The 17907-nt window shown below is 39.6% G+C and overlaps 3 protein-coding genes and 1 long non-coding RNA gene across 5 annotated transcripts; 3 read left to right on the top strand and 1 right to left on the bottom strand.

The window, feature by feature from the left end:
* On the top strand, window positions 1-2710 carry LOC124258992 (thiosulfate sulfurtransferase-like). The gene is made up of 5 exons (XM_046693053.1): window positions 1-210; window positions 392-527; window positions 1288-1437; window positions 2285-2409; window positions 2650-2710. Exons 1-5 carry the CDS (start codon window positions 16-18, stop codon window positions 2707-2709), a joined length of 666 nt encoding a protein of 221 aa, XP_046549009.1. The 5' UTR covers window positions 1-15; the 3' UTR covers window position 2710.
* LOC124258993 lies at window positions 592-4710 on the bottom strand. The gene is made up of 3 exons (XR_006893728.1): window positions 4560-4710; window positions 1582-1583; window positions 592-604 (listed from the first exon to the last, which is right to left on the bottom strand). It is a non-coding gene; the product is annotated as an uncharacterized LOC124258993 (long non-coding RNA).
* Window positions 4711-5112: 402 nt separating this feature from the next.
* On the top strand, window positions 5113-7732 carry LOC124258983 (thiosulfate sulfurtransferase-like). The gene is made up of 5 exons (XM_046693044.1): window positions 5113-5232; window positions 5424-5559; window positions 6270-6419; window positions 7297-7421; window positions 7670-7732. The coding sequence occupies exons 2-5, from the start codon at window positions 5457-5459 to the stop codon at window positions 7730-7732; spliced, it is 441 nt and encodes a 146-aa protein (XP_046549000.1). The 5' UTR covers window positions 5113-5232; window positions 5424-5456.
* Window positions 7733-11127: 3395 nt separating this feature from the next.
* LOC124258990 (thiosulfate sulfurtransferase-like) lies at window positions 11128-16808 on the top strand. Of its 2 annotated transcripts, XR_006893727.1 has the most exons (8): window positions 11128-11329; window positions 11764-11965; window positions 13077-13172; window positions 13362-13497; window positions 13748-13897; window positions 15027-15151; window positions 15323-15448; window positions 15614-16808. XR_006893727.1 is itself a non-coding variant. In XM_046693051.1 (7 exons), exons 1-7 carry the CDS (start codon window positions 11208-11210, stop codon window positions 15383-15385), a joined length of 894 nt encoding a protein of 297 aa, XP_046549007.1. In that variant the 5' UTR covers window positions 11128-11207; the 3' UTR covers window positions 15386-16808. The 2 variants fall into 2 exon arrangements, 1 of the variants encoding a protein (XP_046549007.1); XM_046693051.1 differs by having other exon boundaries at window positions 15323-16808.
* Window positions 16809-17907: the final 1099 nt, after the last annotated feature.

Raw genomic sequence — 17907 nt, 5'->3', positions numbered from 1 at the left:
TGAAATTTCAGTAGCATGTTTGGTCTCCAGGTATGTGATGACCACATTGTCCCTACAGTTATCTGTTATAACGAAAGTTTCAAAGGTAAAGTAGTTACTGGTTTGTTTCCACAGGTTCACGGTATAAAGAATGTGTCTGTTTTAAACGGGGGACTGTTCAGATGGAAGAAGGAGGGTTACCCAGTCACAGACAAGGAGGTCAACTCTGAGGTGGGTGCTCCGTTGGGAAACATCACGTAACTATGATTCAGACAATTAATGTCTATAACAAAGGAATTTTAATGTGAAAGAAATTTTCGTTGTGATGTAAAAACCCATATTGATTCAACAGACCGTATAAATATTTATAACTTATGTAGCCAAAATAGATATATGCTGATCATATTCCTAGAACGGTGACGTAACGGTCAGGTTGAACAAAAGCCTGGTAATGCTGTACGATGACATCAAACCCGGAGATGGCCGACAGTTCGTGGACACTCGACTACCCGACAATTTTGATGGCAAAGAGAAAGAACCATCACAAAGTACTTATAGTCACAAATTTTCAATACTACGTCTAGTTTGAACGGGTTTGAGGTTTACATATATGACACATATACATCTTAACCTTTTGTGCTTCGAAGTTAGTCATGATCAATATAGTCATTGCATACAGTTAAAACCGCCTCCGTGGTGTAGTGGTAAGAGCATCCGCCCGGAGAGCGGAAGGTCGTGGGTTCGATCCCCGACCGCGTCATACAAAAAGACGTTAAAATATGGTACTTTTTGGTCCCTGCCTGGCGCTCGGCATTAATGGGTACAACTAGGACTGGTCGGCTCGGAGTCAGTATAATGTGTCTGAGTGGGTATTCATGCTTCACTGCAGCATGGTATTTCAGTGCGCTAGCACTATAAAACCAGCTTAAGTCTGGGCTAGTACGAGCAGCCGCACATACACATACACACGCATGCACGTCGTCATATGAGCGAAATATTCTCAAGCACGACGTTAAACCCAATTACGACTCACTCCTCATAGTGTACAAGTACTGCTTACTAATCGATATGTTATCTCCCATTGACAAAGAGAGGGTTGGGAAGGTATTGATGAAACACACAGGACGAGAATTAGTCACCTATAAAAAGAATGAAAAATATTCGTCCTTCAGATTGTAATTTTAATGGTCATGAAGTACAAAACGAAATATATACCAGGCATCGATCCACAAACGGAAATGTTGATAGATTAAATTATAAAAGGCTCTGTGATTCAGTTTTTATAACAGTATTTAATGTTCAATACAGTGCAGACATTCTGCATGGATTATGTCGGACTCAAGTCAGAAGGCCTGACGTTTCAAACCGGACACATTCCTGGGGCCGTCAACATCTCTTACCCAGCCCTGTACGAGGACGACACCATCTCCCTCAAAGGGAAGGACCAACTTCTAGGATGTGAGTTACCATGGAGAAACTACTACTCGCAGTTAAGATGGTCTTGACGATTGCAACTGGTTTAGCCTTTTAGGTGAACAATTGACATGCTTTTACGTGTGTTTGTGACGGATGTCACCGATGGGACAGGAAACGTTGATGGACGTCTAGGATGTTTGTTAACATAGAGCAGATAGTACTCGTAGTCTAGATGGTCTGGAGATTGCAAACTTTTCAGGTGAACAATTGACATGCTTTTCGCATGTTTGTGACGAGTGTCACAGTTTTTGCGTTCACAAGTATCATGACTTTTGATACTGATTCATAACACATGTTTATAACAAAGTCAGATCTAGTCGCAATCCTACGGAAATTTGGTATCAACATGGAAAGGGTTTGATTCTCCTAACATTATGTACAGAAGGTATTTGTATTATTTTAGTATTTGGGATCATATGTTTTAAACGATTCACAATGATGCAATATAAAGAAATATTAGTATTCTCGAAAAAAGTCCAGAACAAAATCGAGCTTGCGATCTCGTCTAAAAGTAGGCATTGAACGTTCATGCTAAGACCTTTTTCATCCTAAAACTGAAATGATCGTGCTATTTTTAACTTCACTGGTTGTTTCTACATAGAAATCATAACTAAAGAAGAAGATGTGCAGAAGGGATATCTTTTGTGACGTATTTAAGTCACCTGTCGCTGTAGGTATTCTAGCCTTTGTGTATTTCTCGATGACGTTCTTTTAACCACAAACTTCAATCAATCAATCAATCAATCACATTCACATGTACATTTTCAATCTGTACATGTATATGTATATGTACATCCATATAAGTAGTAGAATGTGTCCTGTTGTCCAGTGTTTCAGTCAGTAGGGGTCAAGATGAACCAACCCATGACCTCAACCTGTTACGTGGGTTTCACAGCCTGTACACTCGCCTTGGCTGCCTCTGTGTGTGGGAAGGATGACGTCAGCGTCTACTGTGTGAGTACAATCCATTCTCGGTAGATTGTACTGGCATTCCAAACATTAATCTGTTTATGTTTATGTCCAATGTGTAACCTTTAATCTTTTTTTATACTTCAGTGAGTGACTTTAGTTTTACGCCGCATTCAGCAATATTCCAGCTACATGGCGGCGGTTTATATTTCAAATTACCCTACATTTACTATTTCACGTTTTGTCGAGTTTTATAATCTAAGCATAAACATGGGATGTTTGAAGGGTTCCTGGACGGAGTACGGACAAAGGGCTTCTGCCGTGGAAGTGGAGTGCAAACAGTGATCAAAAAGATGCCCAGTGACTATAATCAACCAACATCTTTGGACCTGGGAATCTGCTTCTGCTTTGTAGTATTGAAATCGAAGAAAGGCTGATCATGAGCTTCATTGTCCAACCTCGTTTCGTCGTTATTTATTCCAGCCCTCAGATTGAAATTACTCTCATTTAGTGCTTAACATTCAATGCGTTTATTGAAACCATTCACACTTACTTTCAGTTCATTCTTTTTTATGTTTGCTTACGTCACTTCCAGTTATGTTAATTCCAATGACGTCATGTGTCTACTTCTGATTACGTCATCATTTGTTCATCCATTGATTTTTTAGATTCACACAGTTAGTCTATCCTCTTTGTATCCTGCATTAAGTTATATTTTCGCTTCCCTCCCACCCTTCCCTTGCCAGCCATCTCTTTCTTCTTTCTGTTTCCAGATTGTACATTATTGGCAAAGGGCTTGTAATGTCTGTGTATATATGCCTATGTCAATAAATGTTAGGGGTGGCCTGGATCTTGTGGGCTGCAATCATTAATACTTAGGCAATATTCAAAATTATGGCAGGACGGCTCTTCAGCCGGAATCTGTTTAACCCTTCTGCTTCTCAGCGGATAGGAATCTTTGGCTTTGCCTTATTATTGTCTGCTTTTCAGCAGAAATGCGATTGCTCTATTTGCTGCTGGCAACATTGTTGCCCATTGCTGCTGCTGGCAACATTGTTGCCCATTGCTGCTGCTGCTGCTGCTGGCAACTGTAGTTGCCCATCCTAACATACTCATTGTTTATTAGGGCAGCCCACAGATCAGCCTCACCTCTGACCTTGAACCCAATATTCTCTTGTTGTTATCTTTTAATGCTTTCCTTCTCAAGGCATATATATGTATCTTCTTGCCGAAGGATGTGTTTCAATAAACTCACGGTCATTTAGTAAAAAGCTGTAAACAAAACAAAGGTCTGAATTACAATGAAGTTCCATAAAATCCTATGTCCTATTTCGCATATCATAGATCATATAAAATCCTATATCCTATTTCAAAGTGATTTGACAAGTCCTATACCTTATAACATGAACCAGATAGGATAATATACAAAATAAGACTTCAGTAATTGATACAGGTTGAAAAGTGAAATATATCCTAAGTACAAACCTCATTTTACAATAACATAAATTGACGAAATTTAAAAGGTTCGTTTCCATCAAATTTATCTCCATTGTAGCCCAGGTAAAACACACAAATCAACTACATGTATATTTCTTCACATAGATAAAATCACTTTACACTAAAATACTCTATATGTAAGAAGTAGAGAGTAGTTACACCTTAGTTGTCCTATATTTTCCGATGCAATCGGATTGCCTATTATATCCTCATTTTTCTTTTTACTGCACATAAAATATGGCCGGAGCCGCTGGCTTGCAAAAATGCCAAGGGGGATCACTCTCAACCTCCAACGATATAATAAACCCGCTATAAAAAATATGCTTTTTTGAGGAACATAATTAAAGGGCGATAATCTACTACTGCTACTGATGTAACATTACATTGGATTTTAAACAGCTGTCATCTTCCCTAGTCAAAGGATTTAACTAACGGCCGAAAAAACTCCGTCGTTAATGCATCAGTGTATAGTATGATAATCAACTGTTGTTAGGAATAGTGTGTCTGTGCGTGGACTCAATGTGATAGAAGGAGTCCCAGGCGGAATCTGTTTGACGTTGTCATGGTAATGTTATACATTTCAAATACAGACTATGTTCCGTTCTTCATACATGACATTGCGTATGCTACTGAAATTTCAAATAGTTGTGTCAAGGGAGTCCATTTGGCCATGAAGGCGACTTATTGTTCAGGCAAACATGCTCCTATTTCCAACCATGTTCTCTAACTGCTGCTACAATGGTCACACGGCATCCCAGTCAATACGTGGTATGTATTAGTATCTCTGTTAGACGGTTAATAGTGTATTAAGCGAGTATATGTACTTCTAATCGTTACAGTTTTCATGATGTTTTGATGAAATTAAAATGATATGTAATAAACCATGCTCCGTACTATGCATGTAAATTTCCTATGCCTATGGTTTAACGCCGCCTTTAGCAATATTCCAGCAATATCACGGCGGGGACACCAGAAATGGCCGAGCAGCAGTACAACCCGGCATTTGTCCTGGATAGTACAAGCAGTCGCATAAAAACGTGCATACACGTCGATCAGTAAATTCTTGAACACGACGTTTACCCCATTTCAACGGTGGTGCTTTTCAACATTAAGTTCCAGATTCATAATCTTGCGTGCCATTCTGAGGGACGTTCTATTATCTGAAATTTCAGTTGCATGTTTGGTCTCCAGGAATGTGATGACCACATTGTCCCTACAGTTATCTGTTATAACGAAAGTTTCAAAGGTAAAGTAGTTACTGGTTTGTTTCCACAGGTTCACGGTATAAGGAATGTGTCTGTTTTAAACGGGGGACTGGTCAGATGGAAGAAGGAGGGTTACCCAGTCACAGACAAGGAGGTCAACTATGAGGTGGGTGCTCCGTTGGGAAACATCACGTAACTATGATTCAGACAATTAATAACTTTAACAAAGGAATTTTAATGTGAAAGAAATTTTCGTTGTGATGTAAATGTGGAAAAAAACCATATTGATTCAACAGACCGTATAAATATTTATAACTTATGTAGCCAAAATAGATATATGCTGATCATATTCCCTAGAACGGTGACGTAACGGTCAGGTTGAACAAAAGCATGGTAATGCTGTACGATGACATCAAACCCGGAGATGGCCGACAATTCGTGGACACTCGACTACCCGACAATTTTGATGGCAAAGAGAAAGAGCCATCAAAAAGTACTTATAGTCACAAATTTTCAATACTACGTCTAGTTTGAACAGCGTTAGAATCTGAGGTTTAAATATATGACACATATACATCTTAAACTTTTGTGCTTCGAAATTAGTCATGATCAATATAGTCATTACATACTGTTAAAACCGCCTCCGTGGTGTAGTGGTTAGAGCGTCCGCCCGGAGAGGGAAGGTCGCGGGTTCGATCCCCGACCGCGTCATACCAAAAGACGTTAAAATATGGTACTTTTTGGTCCCTGTCTGGCGCTCGGCATTATTGGGTACAACAAGGACTGGTCGGCTCGGAGTCAGTATAATGTGTCTGAGTGGGGTATTCATGCTTCACTGCGGCATGGTATCTCAGTGGTCTAGCACTATAAAACCAGCTTAAGTCTTGGCTAGTACAAGCAGCCGCACATACACATACACACGCATGCACGTCGTCATATGAGCGAAATATTCTCAAGCACGACGTTAAACCTAATTTCACCTCACCTCACCTCACATACTACCGTTAAACTTTCACAGTCAATACATATACACAGTGTCCCACAGTGTCCAAATAGCAGAATATAGCTATTACATACCGTTAACCTTTCACAGTGTCCAAATAACAGAAAAAAAATGAATAATACAGATTTCATGTTGATAGATTAAATTATAAAGGGCTCTGTGATTCAGGTTTTTATAACAGTATTTAATGTTCAATACAGTGCAGACATTCTGCATGGATTATGTCGGAGTCAAGTCAGAAGGCCTGACGTTTCAAACCGGGCACATTCCCGGGGCCGTCAACATCTCCTACCCAGCTCTGTATGAGGACGACACCATCTCCCTCAAAGGGAAGGACCAACTTCTAGGATGTGAGTTACCATGGAGAAATGATTACTTGTAGTCTAGTTCCTCTTGACTATTGCAACTGTTTTAGCCTTTTAGGTGAAGAATTGACATGCTTTTACGTGTGTTTGTGACGGATGTCACCGATAGGACAGGAAACGTTGATGGACGTCTAGGATGTTTGTTAACATAGAGCAGATAGTACTCGTAGTCTAGATGGTCTGGAGATTGCAACTTTTTCAGGTGAACAATTGACATGCTTTCGCGTGTTTGTGACGAGTGTCACAGTTTTTGCGTTCACAAGTATCATGACTGTTTGATATTGATTCATAACACAGGTTTATAACAAGTCAGATCTAGTCGCAATCCTACAATCAATTGATTAAAAACGGAAATTTGGTATCAACATGGAAAGGGTTTGTCCTTTATATTCTCCTAACATTATGTACAAAAGGTATTTGTATTATTGTAGTATATTTTGGATCATATGTTTTAAACGATTCACAATGCAATATAAAGAATTATTAGTATTCAAGAAAAAAGTCCAGAACAAAATCAAGCTTGCGATCTCGTCTAAAAGTAGGCATTGAACGTTCATGCTAAGACCTTTTTCATCCTAAAACGGAAATGATCGTGCTATTTTTAACTTCACTGGTTGTTTCTACATAGAAATCATAATAGAAAAAGGGATATCTATTGTGACGTGTTTAAGTCACCTGCCGCTGTAGGTATTCTAGCCTTTGTGTATTTCTCGATGACTTTCTTTTAACCACAAACTTCAATCCATCCATCAACCAATCAATCAATCAATCACATTCTCACATTCACATGTGCATTTTCAATCTGTACATGTATATGTATATGTACATCCATACAAGTAGTAGAATGTGTCCTGTTGTCCAGTGTTTCAGTCAGTAGGGGTCAAGATGAACCAGTCTATGACGTCAACCTGTTACGTGGGTTTCACAGCCTGTACACTCGCCTTGGCTGCCTCTGTGTGTGGGAAGGATGACGTCAGCGTCTACTGTGTGAGTACAATCCATTATCGGTAGATTGTACTGGCATTCCAAACATTAATCTGTTTATGTTTATGTCCAATGAGTAATCTTTAATCTTTTTTTATATTTCAGTGAGTGTGTGAGTGACTTTAGCTTTACGCCGCATTCAGCAATATTCCAGCTACATGGCGGCGGTTTATATTTCAAATTACCCTACATTTACTATTTCACGTTTTGTCGAGTTTTATCATCTAAGCATAAACATGGGATGTTTGAAGGGTTCCTGGACGGAGTACGGACAAAGGGCTTCTGCCGTCGAAGTGGAGAGCAACAAACAGTGATCAAAAAGATGCCCAGTGACTATAATCATCCAACATCTTTGGGCCTGGGAATCTGCTTCTGCTTTGTAGTATTGAAATCGAAGAGAGTCTGATCATGAGCTTCATTGTCCAACCTCGTTTCGTCGTTATTTATTACAGTCCTCAGATTGAAATTACTCTCATTTAGTGCTTAACACTCAATGCATTTATTGAAACCATTCACACTTACTTTCAGTTCATTCTTCCCGCTCTTTTATGTTTGCTTACGTAACTTCCAGTTATGTTAATTCCAATGACGTCATGTGTCTACTTCTGATTACGTCATCTTTTGTTCATCCATTGATTTTTTAGATTCGCACAGTTAGTCTATCCTCTTTGTATCCTGCATTAAGTTATATTTTCGCTTCCCTCCCACCCTTCCCTTGCCAGCCATCTCTTTCTTCTTTCTGTTTCCAGATTGTACATTATTGGCAAAGGGCTTGTAATGTCTGTGTATATATGCCTATGTCAATAAATGTTAGGGGTGGCCTGGATGTTGTGGGCTCAATCATTAATACTTAGGCAATATTCAAATTTATGGCAGGACGGCTCTTCAGCCGGAATCTGTTTAACCTTTCTGCTTCTCAGCGGATAGGAATCTTTTGGCTTTGCCTTATTATTGTCTGCTTTTCTGCAGAAATGCGATTGCTCTATTTGCTGCTGGCAACATTGTTGCCCATTGCTGCTGCTGGCAACTGTAGTTGCCCATCCTAACTGTAGTTGCCCATCCTAACATACTCATTGTTTATTAGGGCAGCCCACAGATCAGCCTCACCTCTGACCTTGAACCCAATATTCTCTTGTTGTTATCTTTTAATGCTTTCCTTCTCAAGGCATATATATGTATCTTCTTGCCGAAGGATGTGTTTCAATAAACTCACGTTCATTTAGTAAAAAGCTGTAAACAAAACAAAGGTCTGAATTACAATGAAGTTCCATAAAATCCTATGTCCTATTTCGCATATCATAGATCATATAAAATCCTATATCCTATTTCAAAGTGATTTGACAAGTCCTATACCTTATAACATGAACCAGATAGGATAATATACAAAATAAGACTTCAGTAATTGATACAGGTTGAAAAGTGAAATATATCCTAAGTACAAACCTCATTTTACAATAACATAAATTGACGAAATTTAAAAGGTTCGTTTCCATCAAATTTATCTCCATTGTAGCCCAGGTAAAACACACAAATCAACTACATGTATATTTCTTCACATAGATAAAATCACTTTACACTAAAATACTCTATATGTAAGAAGTAGAGAGTAGTTACACCTTAGTTGTCCTATATTTTCCGATGCAATCGGATTGCCTATTATATCCTCATATTTCTTTTACTGCACGGCTGGAGCCGCTGGCTTGCAAAAATGCCAAGGGGATCACTCTCAACCTCCAACGATATAATAAACCCGCTATAAAAAATATGCTTTTTTGAAGAACATAATCAAAGGGCGATAATCTACTACTGCTACTGATGTAACATTACATTGGATTTTAAACAGCTGTCATCTTCCCTAGTCAAAGGATTTAACTAACGGCCGAAAAAACTCCGTCGTTAATGCATCAGTGTATAGTATGATAATCAACTGTTGTTAGGAATAGTGTGTCTGTGCGTGGACTCAATGTGATAGAAGGAGTCCCAGGCGGAATCTGTTTGACGTTGTCATGGTAATGTTACAAGTATACATTTCAAATACAGACTGTTCCGTTCTTCATACATGACATTGCGTATGCTACTGAAATTTCAAATAGTTGTGTCAAGGGAGTCCATTTAGGCCATGAAGGCGACTTATTGTTCAGGCAAACATGCTCCTATTTCCAACCATGTTCTCTAACTGCTGCTACAATGGTCACACGGCATCCCAGTCAATACGTGGTATGTATTAGTATCTCTGTTAGACGGTTAATAGTGTATTAAGCGAGTATATGTACTTCTAATCGTTACAGTTTTCATGATGTTTTGATGTTTGTGTTGATGAAATTAAAATGATATGTAATAAACCATGCTCCGTACTATGCATGTAAATTTCCGTTTGTGGATATGCCTGGTATATATTTCGTTTTGTACTTCATGACCATTAAATTACAATCTGAAGGACGAATGGTTTTCTTTCTTTTTTATAGGTAACTAATTCACGTCCTGTTTTTTTTCATCAATACCTTCCCAGCCCTCTTTGTCATCGGGAGATAACATATCGATGAGTGAACAGTACTTGTACACTATGAGGAGTGAGGTAAACTTGGGTTTAACGTCGTGCTTGAGAATATTTCGCTCCTATGACGACGTGCATGCTTGTGTATGTGTATGTGCGGCTGCTTGTACTAGCCCAGACTTAAGCTGGTTTTATAGTGCTAGCGCACTGAAATACCATGCCGCAGTGAAGCATGAATACCCCACTCAGACACATTATACTGACTCCGAGCCGACCAGTCCTTCTTGTACCCATTTATGCCGAGCGCCAGGCAGGGACCAACAAGTACCATATTTTAACGTCTTTTGGTATGACGCGGTCGGGGATCGAACCCGCGACCTTCCGCTCTCGGTGCGGACGCTCTAACCATTACACCACGGAGGCGGTCTTGTACACTATGAATCACGAGCCTTGTTGCCGATCGTCACGTACATATTTGACAGTTCAAGGCGTTCATTTTCTTTAGGCAGTAACTACCCAGCACGAGTGCTTCGGTCCCTAGAGGCCCTAAGTTGAGTCGGTCTGTCTAAGATGAAAGAAGACAAAATCTCTGTTACTTTGATTCCACAGTAATATTATTTTGGCCTGGGAAATCTGCACCTGTCTAAAAAACTAATTTATTCAGTTTTCTTTTGTATTCAGGAAATACAAAATATATACAGCAAAATCATGTGTTGTCCAATTTGCAGATTTTGAATCCATAACACAGGCTGCACTGCGCAAGTAGAAGAGAACAAAAGAGAAAAGCATCAGAGAACATCTTAATAGATTAAATCAGGTGTTACGGTTACAAAGTGAGACATCTGTATCATTAGTCGGTCTCAGTCCCTGAACCACATTATTTTTCCTTTACAGCCTGGCAGTCCTCCCTGTTTAAATGCAAAAATTATATATATATATCTCCTGCTCAAACAAAATTACATTCTACTCGGTCGGGCGATGAATGAGCAGCACATGAGTTCGAAATACACTTTCTGGTCGACGGACAAAAATACACACTGTTGCCCTAAACAATATATAGTTTTCAGTTTGAACTAACAAGTATCACTGTTAAGTCTCATATTTTTTCTACCAGGTGATATTGAACATATATCGATCAATATTCAGTAGCGTTCATTGTCAGGAGTGTTTACACAGTCGTCAACTGGCTTGAGCTGCAGTCGTGTGAGTTTGACCTACTGACCGAAATTACTCCGCGGGGAGCTCACGACATCAGTCAGCGCTGAACATTGCACTCAAAGTCCGACTTCAGCGAAATGGTCGACCCTGTGGTAACTCCTGAATGGCTCTCAAGTCAAATAAAAGCTGGCAACAAAGACCTGAGAGTTTTGGATACAAGCATAGGACCTTCTGGACCATCAATAGATGAGTTTAAAAGGTAACAGCATGTGCCTTGAACACAATGTTAAGCTGTATTTCTCCGTTTTACAAAGTCACTAAATGTCAGGCTGCGTTTTGGAGGTGCGACCGATGTTACGTTTCAGTAGGCTAAATGTGTTTCTGATTCATCATTCAGGTTTAACATTAGACAATTGTTGTACATCGGCTACAAGGTATGAAACTGATAATATGACCAGATACATGTATATTTGAAAGCATTTTTAATAAGCATATGTCTGGATTTGATCTATTTGTTTTGACAAAACTAACAATATGCTGCATGTTATGAACAGTAGGTTTGAAATGGTACACACATTATAAAAGATTTAACTGGAATAATCATAACGTACAGCTTTGCTTCTTCAGCATGTATATATGTCTTGTCTACAATATATTATTTAATTTTTACGCCTTTTCAATTTTATTTTCCAGTGAGCATATAGAAGGAGCCCAGCTTGTGAACATAGTGAAGAATGCTCCCCACACTCAGTATCTTCCTGTTGGGTTACCAGATCCCTCCGTATTTCAAGATTATGTCAGATCTCTCGGCATTAACGCATCAAGTCACGTGATCCTGTACGAAAATGTTCAGCTTAATGGAATGGCAGCATCTCGGGGATGGTGGCTGTTTAGAGTAAAGTACTTTTCTCTATTTACTAGTATGACCTTTCTTTCAAGGCCAGGTCATAAGTTCTCCGGCATTTTAATCTCCAAACAGGCATCCTCTTCACGTTGGTATTTAAGACACTGCAAACTGATTGTCCCTACAGCTACATGTTATAACGAATGTGTCGCTAGGAATTTGATGACCGCATTGTCCTTACAGCTACCTGTTATAACGAATGTGTCGCTAGGAATGTGATGACCATATTGTCCCTACAGCTACATGTTGTAACGAATGTGTCACTAGGAATGTGAAAACCACATTGTCCCTACAGCTACATGTTGTAACGAATGTGTCGCTAGGAATGTGATGACCACATTGTCCCTACAGCTACATGTTGTAACGAATGTGTCGCTAGGAATGTAATAGCTACACTGTCCCTACAGCTACATGTTGTAAGGAATGTGTCGCTAGGAATGTGATGACCACATTGTCCCTACAGCTACATGTTGTAACGAATGTGTCGCTAGGAATGTGATGGCTACATTGTCCCTACAGCTACATGTTGTAACGAATGTGTCGCTAGGAATGTGATGGCTACATTGTCCCTACAGCTATATGTTGTAACGAATGTGTCGCTAGGAATGTGATGGCTGCATTGTCCCTACAGCCACATTGTTGTAACGAATGTGTCGCTAGGAATGTGATGACCACATTGTACGTTATAACGAATGTGTCGCTAGGAATGTGATGGCTGCATTGTCCCTACAGCTACATGTTGTAACGAATGTGTCGCTAGGAATGTGATGGCTACATTGTCCCTACAGCTACATGTTGTAACGAATGTGTCGCTAGGAATGTGATGGCTACATTGTCCCTACAGCTACATGTTGTAAGGAATGTGTCGCTAGGAATGTGATGGCTACATTACCCCTACAGCTACATGTTATAACGAATGTGTCGCTAGGAATGCGATGATGTTCCAGGTTCATAATCTAGCGTGCCATTCTGAGGGACGTTCTATTATCTGAAATTTTAGTGGCATGTATGCTCTCTAGAATGTGATGGCTAGATTGTCCCTACAATTAAAAGTAATAAGGAAAGTTTTGTTGGTAAAGTAGTTACTATTTTGTCTCAACAGGTTCACGGTATAACGAATGTGTCTGTTTTAAACGGGGGACTGGTCAGATGGAAGAAGGAAGGTTACCCAGTCACAGATAAGGAGGTCAAGTATGAGGTGAGTGCTCAGTTGGAAAACTTCATGCCACTAATATTCAGACAATAAATGTCTTTAACAAAGAAGTTTTGATATGAAAGACATTTCATTGTGATGCAAATGTGAAAAACCCATCTTGCGTCAACAGACCTTGTAAATATTTATAACCCATGTCAGCCAAAATGGATATATGCTGGTAATATTTCCCAGAACGGTGACGTAACGGTCAAGTTCAACAAAAGCCTGGTAATGCTGTACGATGACATCAAACCCGGAGATGGCCGACAGTTCGTGGACACTCGACACCCCGACAATTTTGATGGCAAAGAGAAAGAACCCTCAAAATGTAATTATATTCACAAATTACGTGTGATATAAACAGAGACGTTCAAATATATGATGACACACACATACACATTTTGAAGATTTGTTAACGTGTGCATCGAAATGACCCAAGATCAATATAACTGAACATCCATTACATACCGTTAAACTTCCAAATAACAGAAAACCTGAATGATACAATTTTCATGTCAATGGATTTTGTAGGAGTTCGGAGATTCAATGCTTCATAACAGTATTTAATCTACCTACAGTTCAGACTTTCTGCATGGATTATGTGGGACTGAAGTCAGAAGGTCTGACGTTTCAAACCGGGCACATTCCCGGGGCCGTCAACATCTTCTACTCGACACTGTACGAGGACGACACCATCTCCCTCAAAGGGAAGGACCAACTTCTAGGATGTGAGTTACCATGGAGAAATTATTACTCGCAGTTAAGGTGGTCTTGTAGATTGCAACTGTTTAGGTGAACAATTGATATGCCTTTGCGTGTGGAAACTTTGTGACGAGTGAGGGTAATGTAACTCTCCATTCAGGAAAGTTTACTTTTTTCGCGTTCACAAGTATCATGACTGTTTGATATTGATTCATAACACATGTTTATAACAAGTCAGATCAAGTCGCAATCCTACAATCAACTGATTAAAAACGGAAATTTCTTATCAACATGGAAAGGGTTTGCCGTTTATATTCTCCTAACATTATGTACAAAAGGTATTTGTATTCTCTTAGTATTTGGGATCATAAGATTTAAACGATTCACAATGCAATATAAAGAAATAGTAGTATCACAAAAAAGTCCAGAAAATAATTTGAGCTTGTGATCTCGCCGAAAGGTAGACATTGAACGTTCATGCTAAGACCTTTTTCATCCTGAAACTGAAATAATCGTTCTATTTTTAACTTCACGGTTTGTTTCTGCATAGAAATCACAACTGATCGTTAAGTAGCCGTGAAACGGTTTGCTCTTACCACGGTACGGTACAAAAGCCTTCTGTTCGGTACATGAGATATGATCATATCTAGGTAGATTTTGACAAAATGATTCGATATCAAGACATTTTGAAAAGGGTTTTGAAAGGTTAATAAAATGACGGTACGAAAACCGAAAATACCGAATGTTTGGATTGCATTACGGTATACCGAACCGAGGCAAAATACCGCAGTTCTACAAATACCGCGGTAGACCGTTTCACCCCTATCGTTAAGGGCAGTGTGCAGAAAGGGATATCTATTGTGACGTATTTAAGTCACGCGTCACTGTAGGTATTCTAGCCTATGTGTATTTCTCGATTACTTTCTTTAACACATGCTTCAATCGGTCAATAATATTCTCACATTCACATGTACATTGTCCATCTCTACATGTCACCTGTCGCTGTAGGTATTCTAGCATTTGTGTATTTCTCGATGACTTTCTTTAACACATGCTTCAATCGGTCAATAATATTCTCACATTCACATGTACATTTTCAATCTATACATGTATATGTACATCCATACAAGTAGTAGAATGTGTCCTGTTGTCCAGTGTTTCAGTCAGTGGGGGTCAAGATGGACCAACCTATGACGACAACCTGTTACGTGGGTTTCACAGCCTGTACACTCGCCTTGGCTGCCTCTGTGTGTGGGAAGGATGACGTCAGCGTCTACTATGTGAGTATAATCCATTCTCGGTAGATTGTACTGGCATTCCAAACATTTACCTGTTTGTGTTTATGTCTAATGAGTATTCTTGAATCTTTTTCATATTTCAAATTATCCTAGTTGTACTTCTTCACGTTTGTCGAGCTGTATAATCTAAGCAGATATATTGAATGTTTGAAGGGTTCCTGGACGGAGTACGGACAAAAAGCTTCTTCCGCCGAAGTGGAGAGCAGCAAACTGTGATCAAAACGTGCCCAGTGACTATAATCATCCAACGTCTTTGGACCTGGAAATCTGCTTCTGATTTGTAGCAGTGGCGGATCCAGGGTGGGGATGATCAGGGGTTTCCAGGGGGTTCAGTGAAAATGACTTAAGATCAAATTGAAGATTTTTTTTGGCGTTGGCGGAGCCAATGGAGGGGTGTTCGAACCCCCTGAACCCCCTCCTTTCAAATTCCTGGATCCGCCCATGTGTAGTGTTGCAATCGAAGAAAATCTGATGATGAGCTTCATGTTTCAACTTAGACAGTTTCCTCTGATTCTGACTGTTTAACAGTCGTCGTCTTCCCAAAGCAAGTGAGTCAACTAACGGCCAAAATAGCTCCGAATTTCGTAGCTCGATTGTAGCGCCACGGGCGGCTGTTATTGATTATGTCTCTTCTATGTTTTCCAATCAGATTCGAACGTTTTTATTTGACTAATAGCATGAAAAGTTTTGAAAGAGAGAGAGAGAGGAGGGGGGGTGGAGAGAGTCGTCATGTTGTTTGTGAACTGTATATCGATTTCTTTACCCGATTTTTTGGTTCGACTATTCATTGTCAAGCCCCAAAATACATCCTCAATTCCAAACTACAGTTCGGCAAACTGGACTTTATGGCTCAATTATCTCCTTTGTCTCGGGAAAATGAAGCGTTACATTATGAACAAAGCGTTGATTTGAAGTCAGCAGTTCTGTAATTACATCCATGACATATGTGTTTTTCTGTGCTTTATACGTAATTGGTTGTGACTCGTAAACATTTACTTGTGGTAAATTTAGAATCATACAGTTGACTCTTTCCTTGATCATGGAAATGGTTTTGTCTCTTTAATGTACATCAATGTCAGTTGACGCTAAAGCATCAGTGTATGATAATCAACTGTTGTTAGGCATAGTGTGTCTGTGCATAGACTCATTGTGATAGGAGTCCCAGACGAAATGTGTTTGACGTTGTCATGGTAATTTTATAAAACACATTTCAAGTACAGACTCCGTTCCGTCGGGCTTTGTTCTTCACACGTGGTTTTGTGTATGTTACTGAACTTCTGTTACTGATAGTTCTGTCAAGGGAGACCAGTTAGGTGCTGAAAGCGACTTATTGTTCGGACACACATGCTCCTATTTCCAACCATGTTCTCTAAATGCTGCTACAATGGTCACACAGCATCCCAGTCAATACGTGGTATGTATTAGTATCTCTGTTAGACGGTTGATAGTGTATTAAGCGAGTATATATACTTCTAATCGTTACAGTTGTCATGGTGATTTGATGTTTATGTTGATGAAAATAAAATGATATGTAATAAACCATGCCCCGTACTATGCATGTAAATTTACGTTTGTGGATCGATGCCCGGCATATATTTCGTTTTGTACTTCTTGACTATTAAATTAGCATCTGATGGAAGAATATTTTTCTTTCGTTTTTATATAGGTAACTGATTCACGTCCTGTGTGTCTCATCAGTACCTTCCCAACCCTCTTTGTCATCGGGAGATACCTAGGTTTCATCCTAGGTTGTTGTTTTAATGCGTTTTAATGTGTTTGGTTGAAAATGTAACTTTGAGAGAACTAATGTTCAGAATATTTTCTTTGATATCCTTTCCCTCGGTTTTGACAAGCGTGGTCATCAACAAGCTTGTGGAGTGAAATTTCAATTCACACGTGCAACTCGTACACCTGACTGTTCTACCTGCAAGTGCCCCAGACCCCTACCAACCCCCAACCCCCATCCCCATCCCCACGTAAAAATAGCGAAAAGTGACGACAAAATCATGATCGTTTATTAAACAACTATTTAATTCGGGTGTCCAAAATTATGAGACAAATCATCAGAGTGGGTCTGTCGATTTCATGTGACTGCTAAATTTGGTTTTGTTGCATTTATTAGATTTTGTGTTTGTGAGCAATTCATCAGTCTAAAATGAATTTGGCCTAACCACGGCGGAAGCCATTGAGGTTCTGTTGTTTGGCCAAACAAGTTCATACTGTTATAACGCCGATTCATGTCGGGTAAAACATCCATTAAATAATATAATTTAATCGTTTATCACGTTAATGTCACTATGTGGACTACTATCCAGGGCAAATATGCATAGGACAATATAACCTTCGCATGCGCACCACAATGTCAACACAGTGATGACTGACGAAAGTGTGTCAATGCGCCAGTTGTCAACACACACTATACAGAATGGTTCAGGTACTATTCACCTGACCGATACATTAAACGTGTATATTTTGGTCATATTTAGCCAAGCTGAAATATGCAAATGTCTACACTGTCAACTTGAGTACCTGCGTGGTTTACGCTTTATGCCCGATGAACCAATTTAATTCAACACTATAGGGACCGCGTCATACCAAAAGACGTTAAAATATGGTACTTTTGGTCCCTGCCTGGCGCTTGGCATTAATGGGTACAACAAGGACTGGTCGGCTCGGAGTCAGTATAATGTGTCTGAGTGGGGTATTCATGCTTCACTGCGGCATGGTATCACAGTGGG

This window comes from Haliotis rubra, unplaced genomic scaffold (assembly GCF_003918875.1).
Source record: "Haliotis rubra isolate DU_JTF1 unplaced genomic scaffold, ASM391887v1 Scf705, whole genome shotgun sequence".
In the NCBI taxonomy this organism is placed as follows: Eukaryota; Metazoa; Mollusca; class Gastropoda; order Lepetellida; family Haliotidae; genus Haliotis; species Haliotis rubra.
This window is presented reverse-complemented; position numbering and strand designations above follow the sequence as displayed.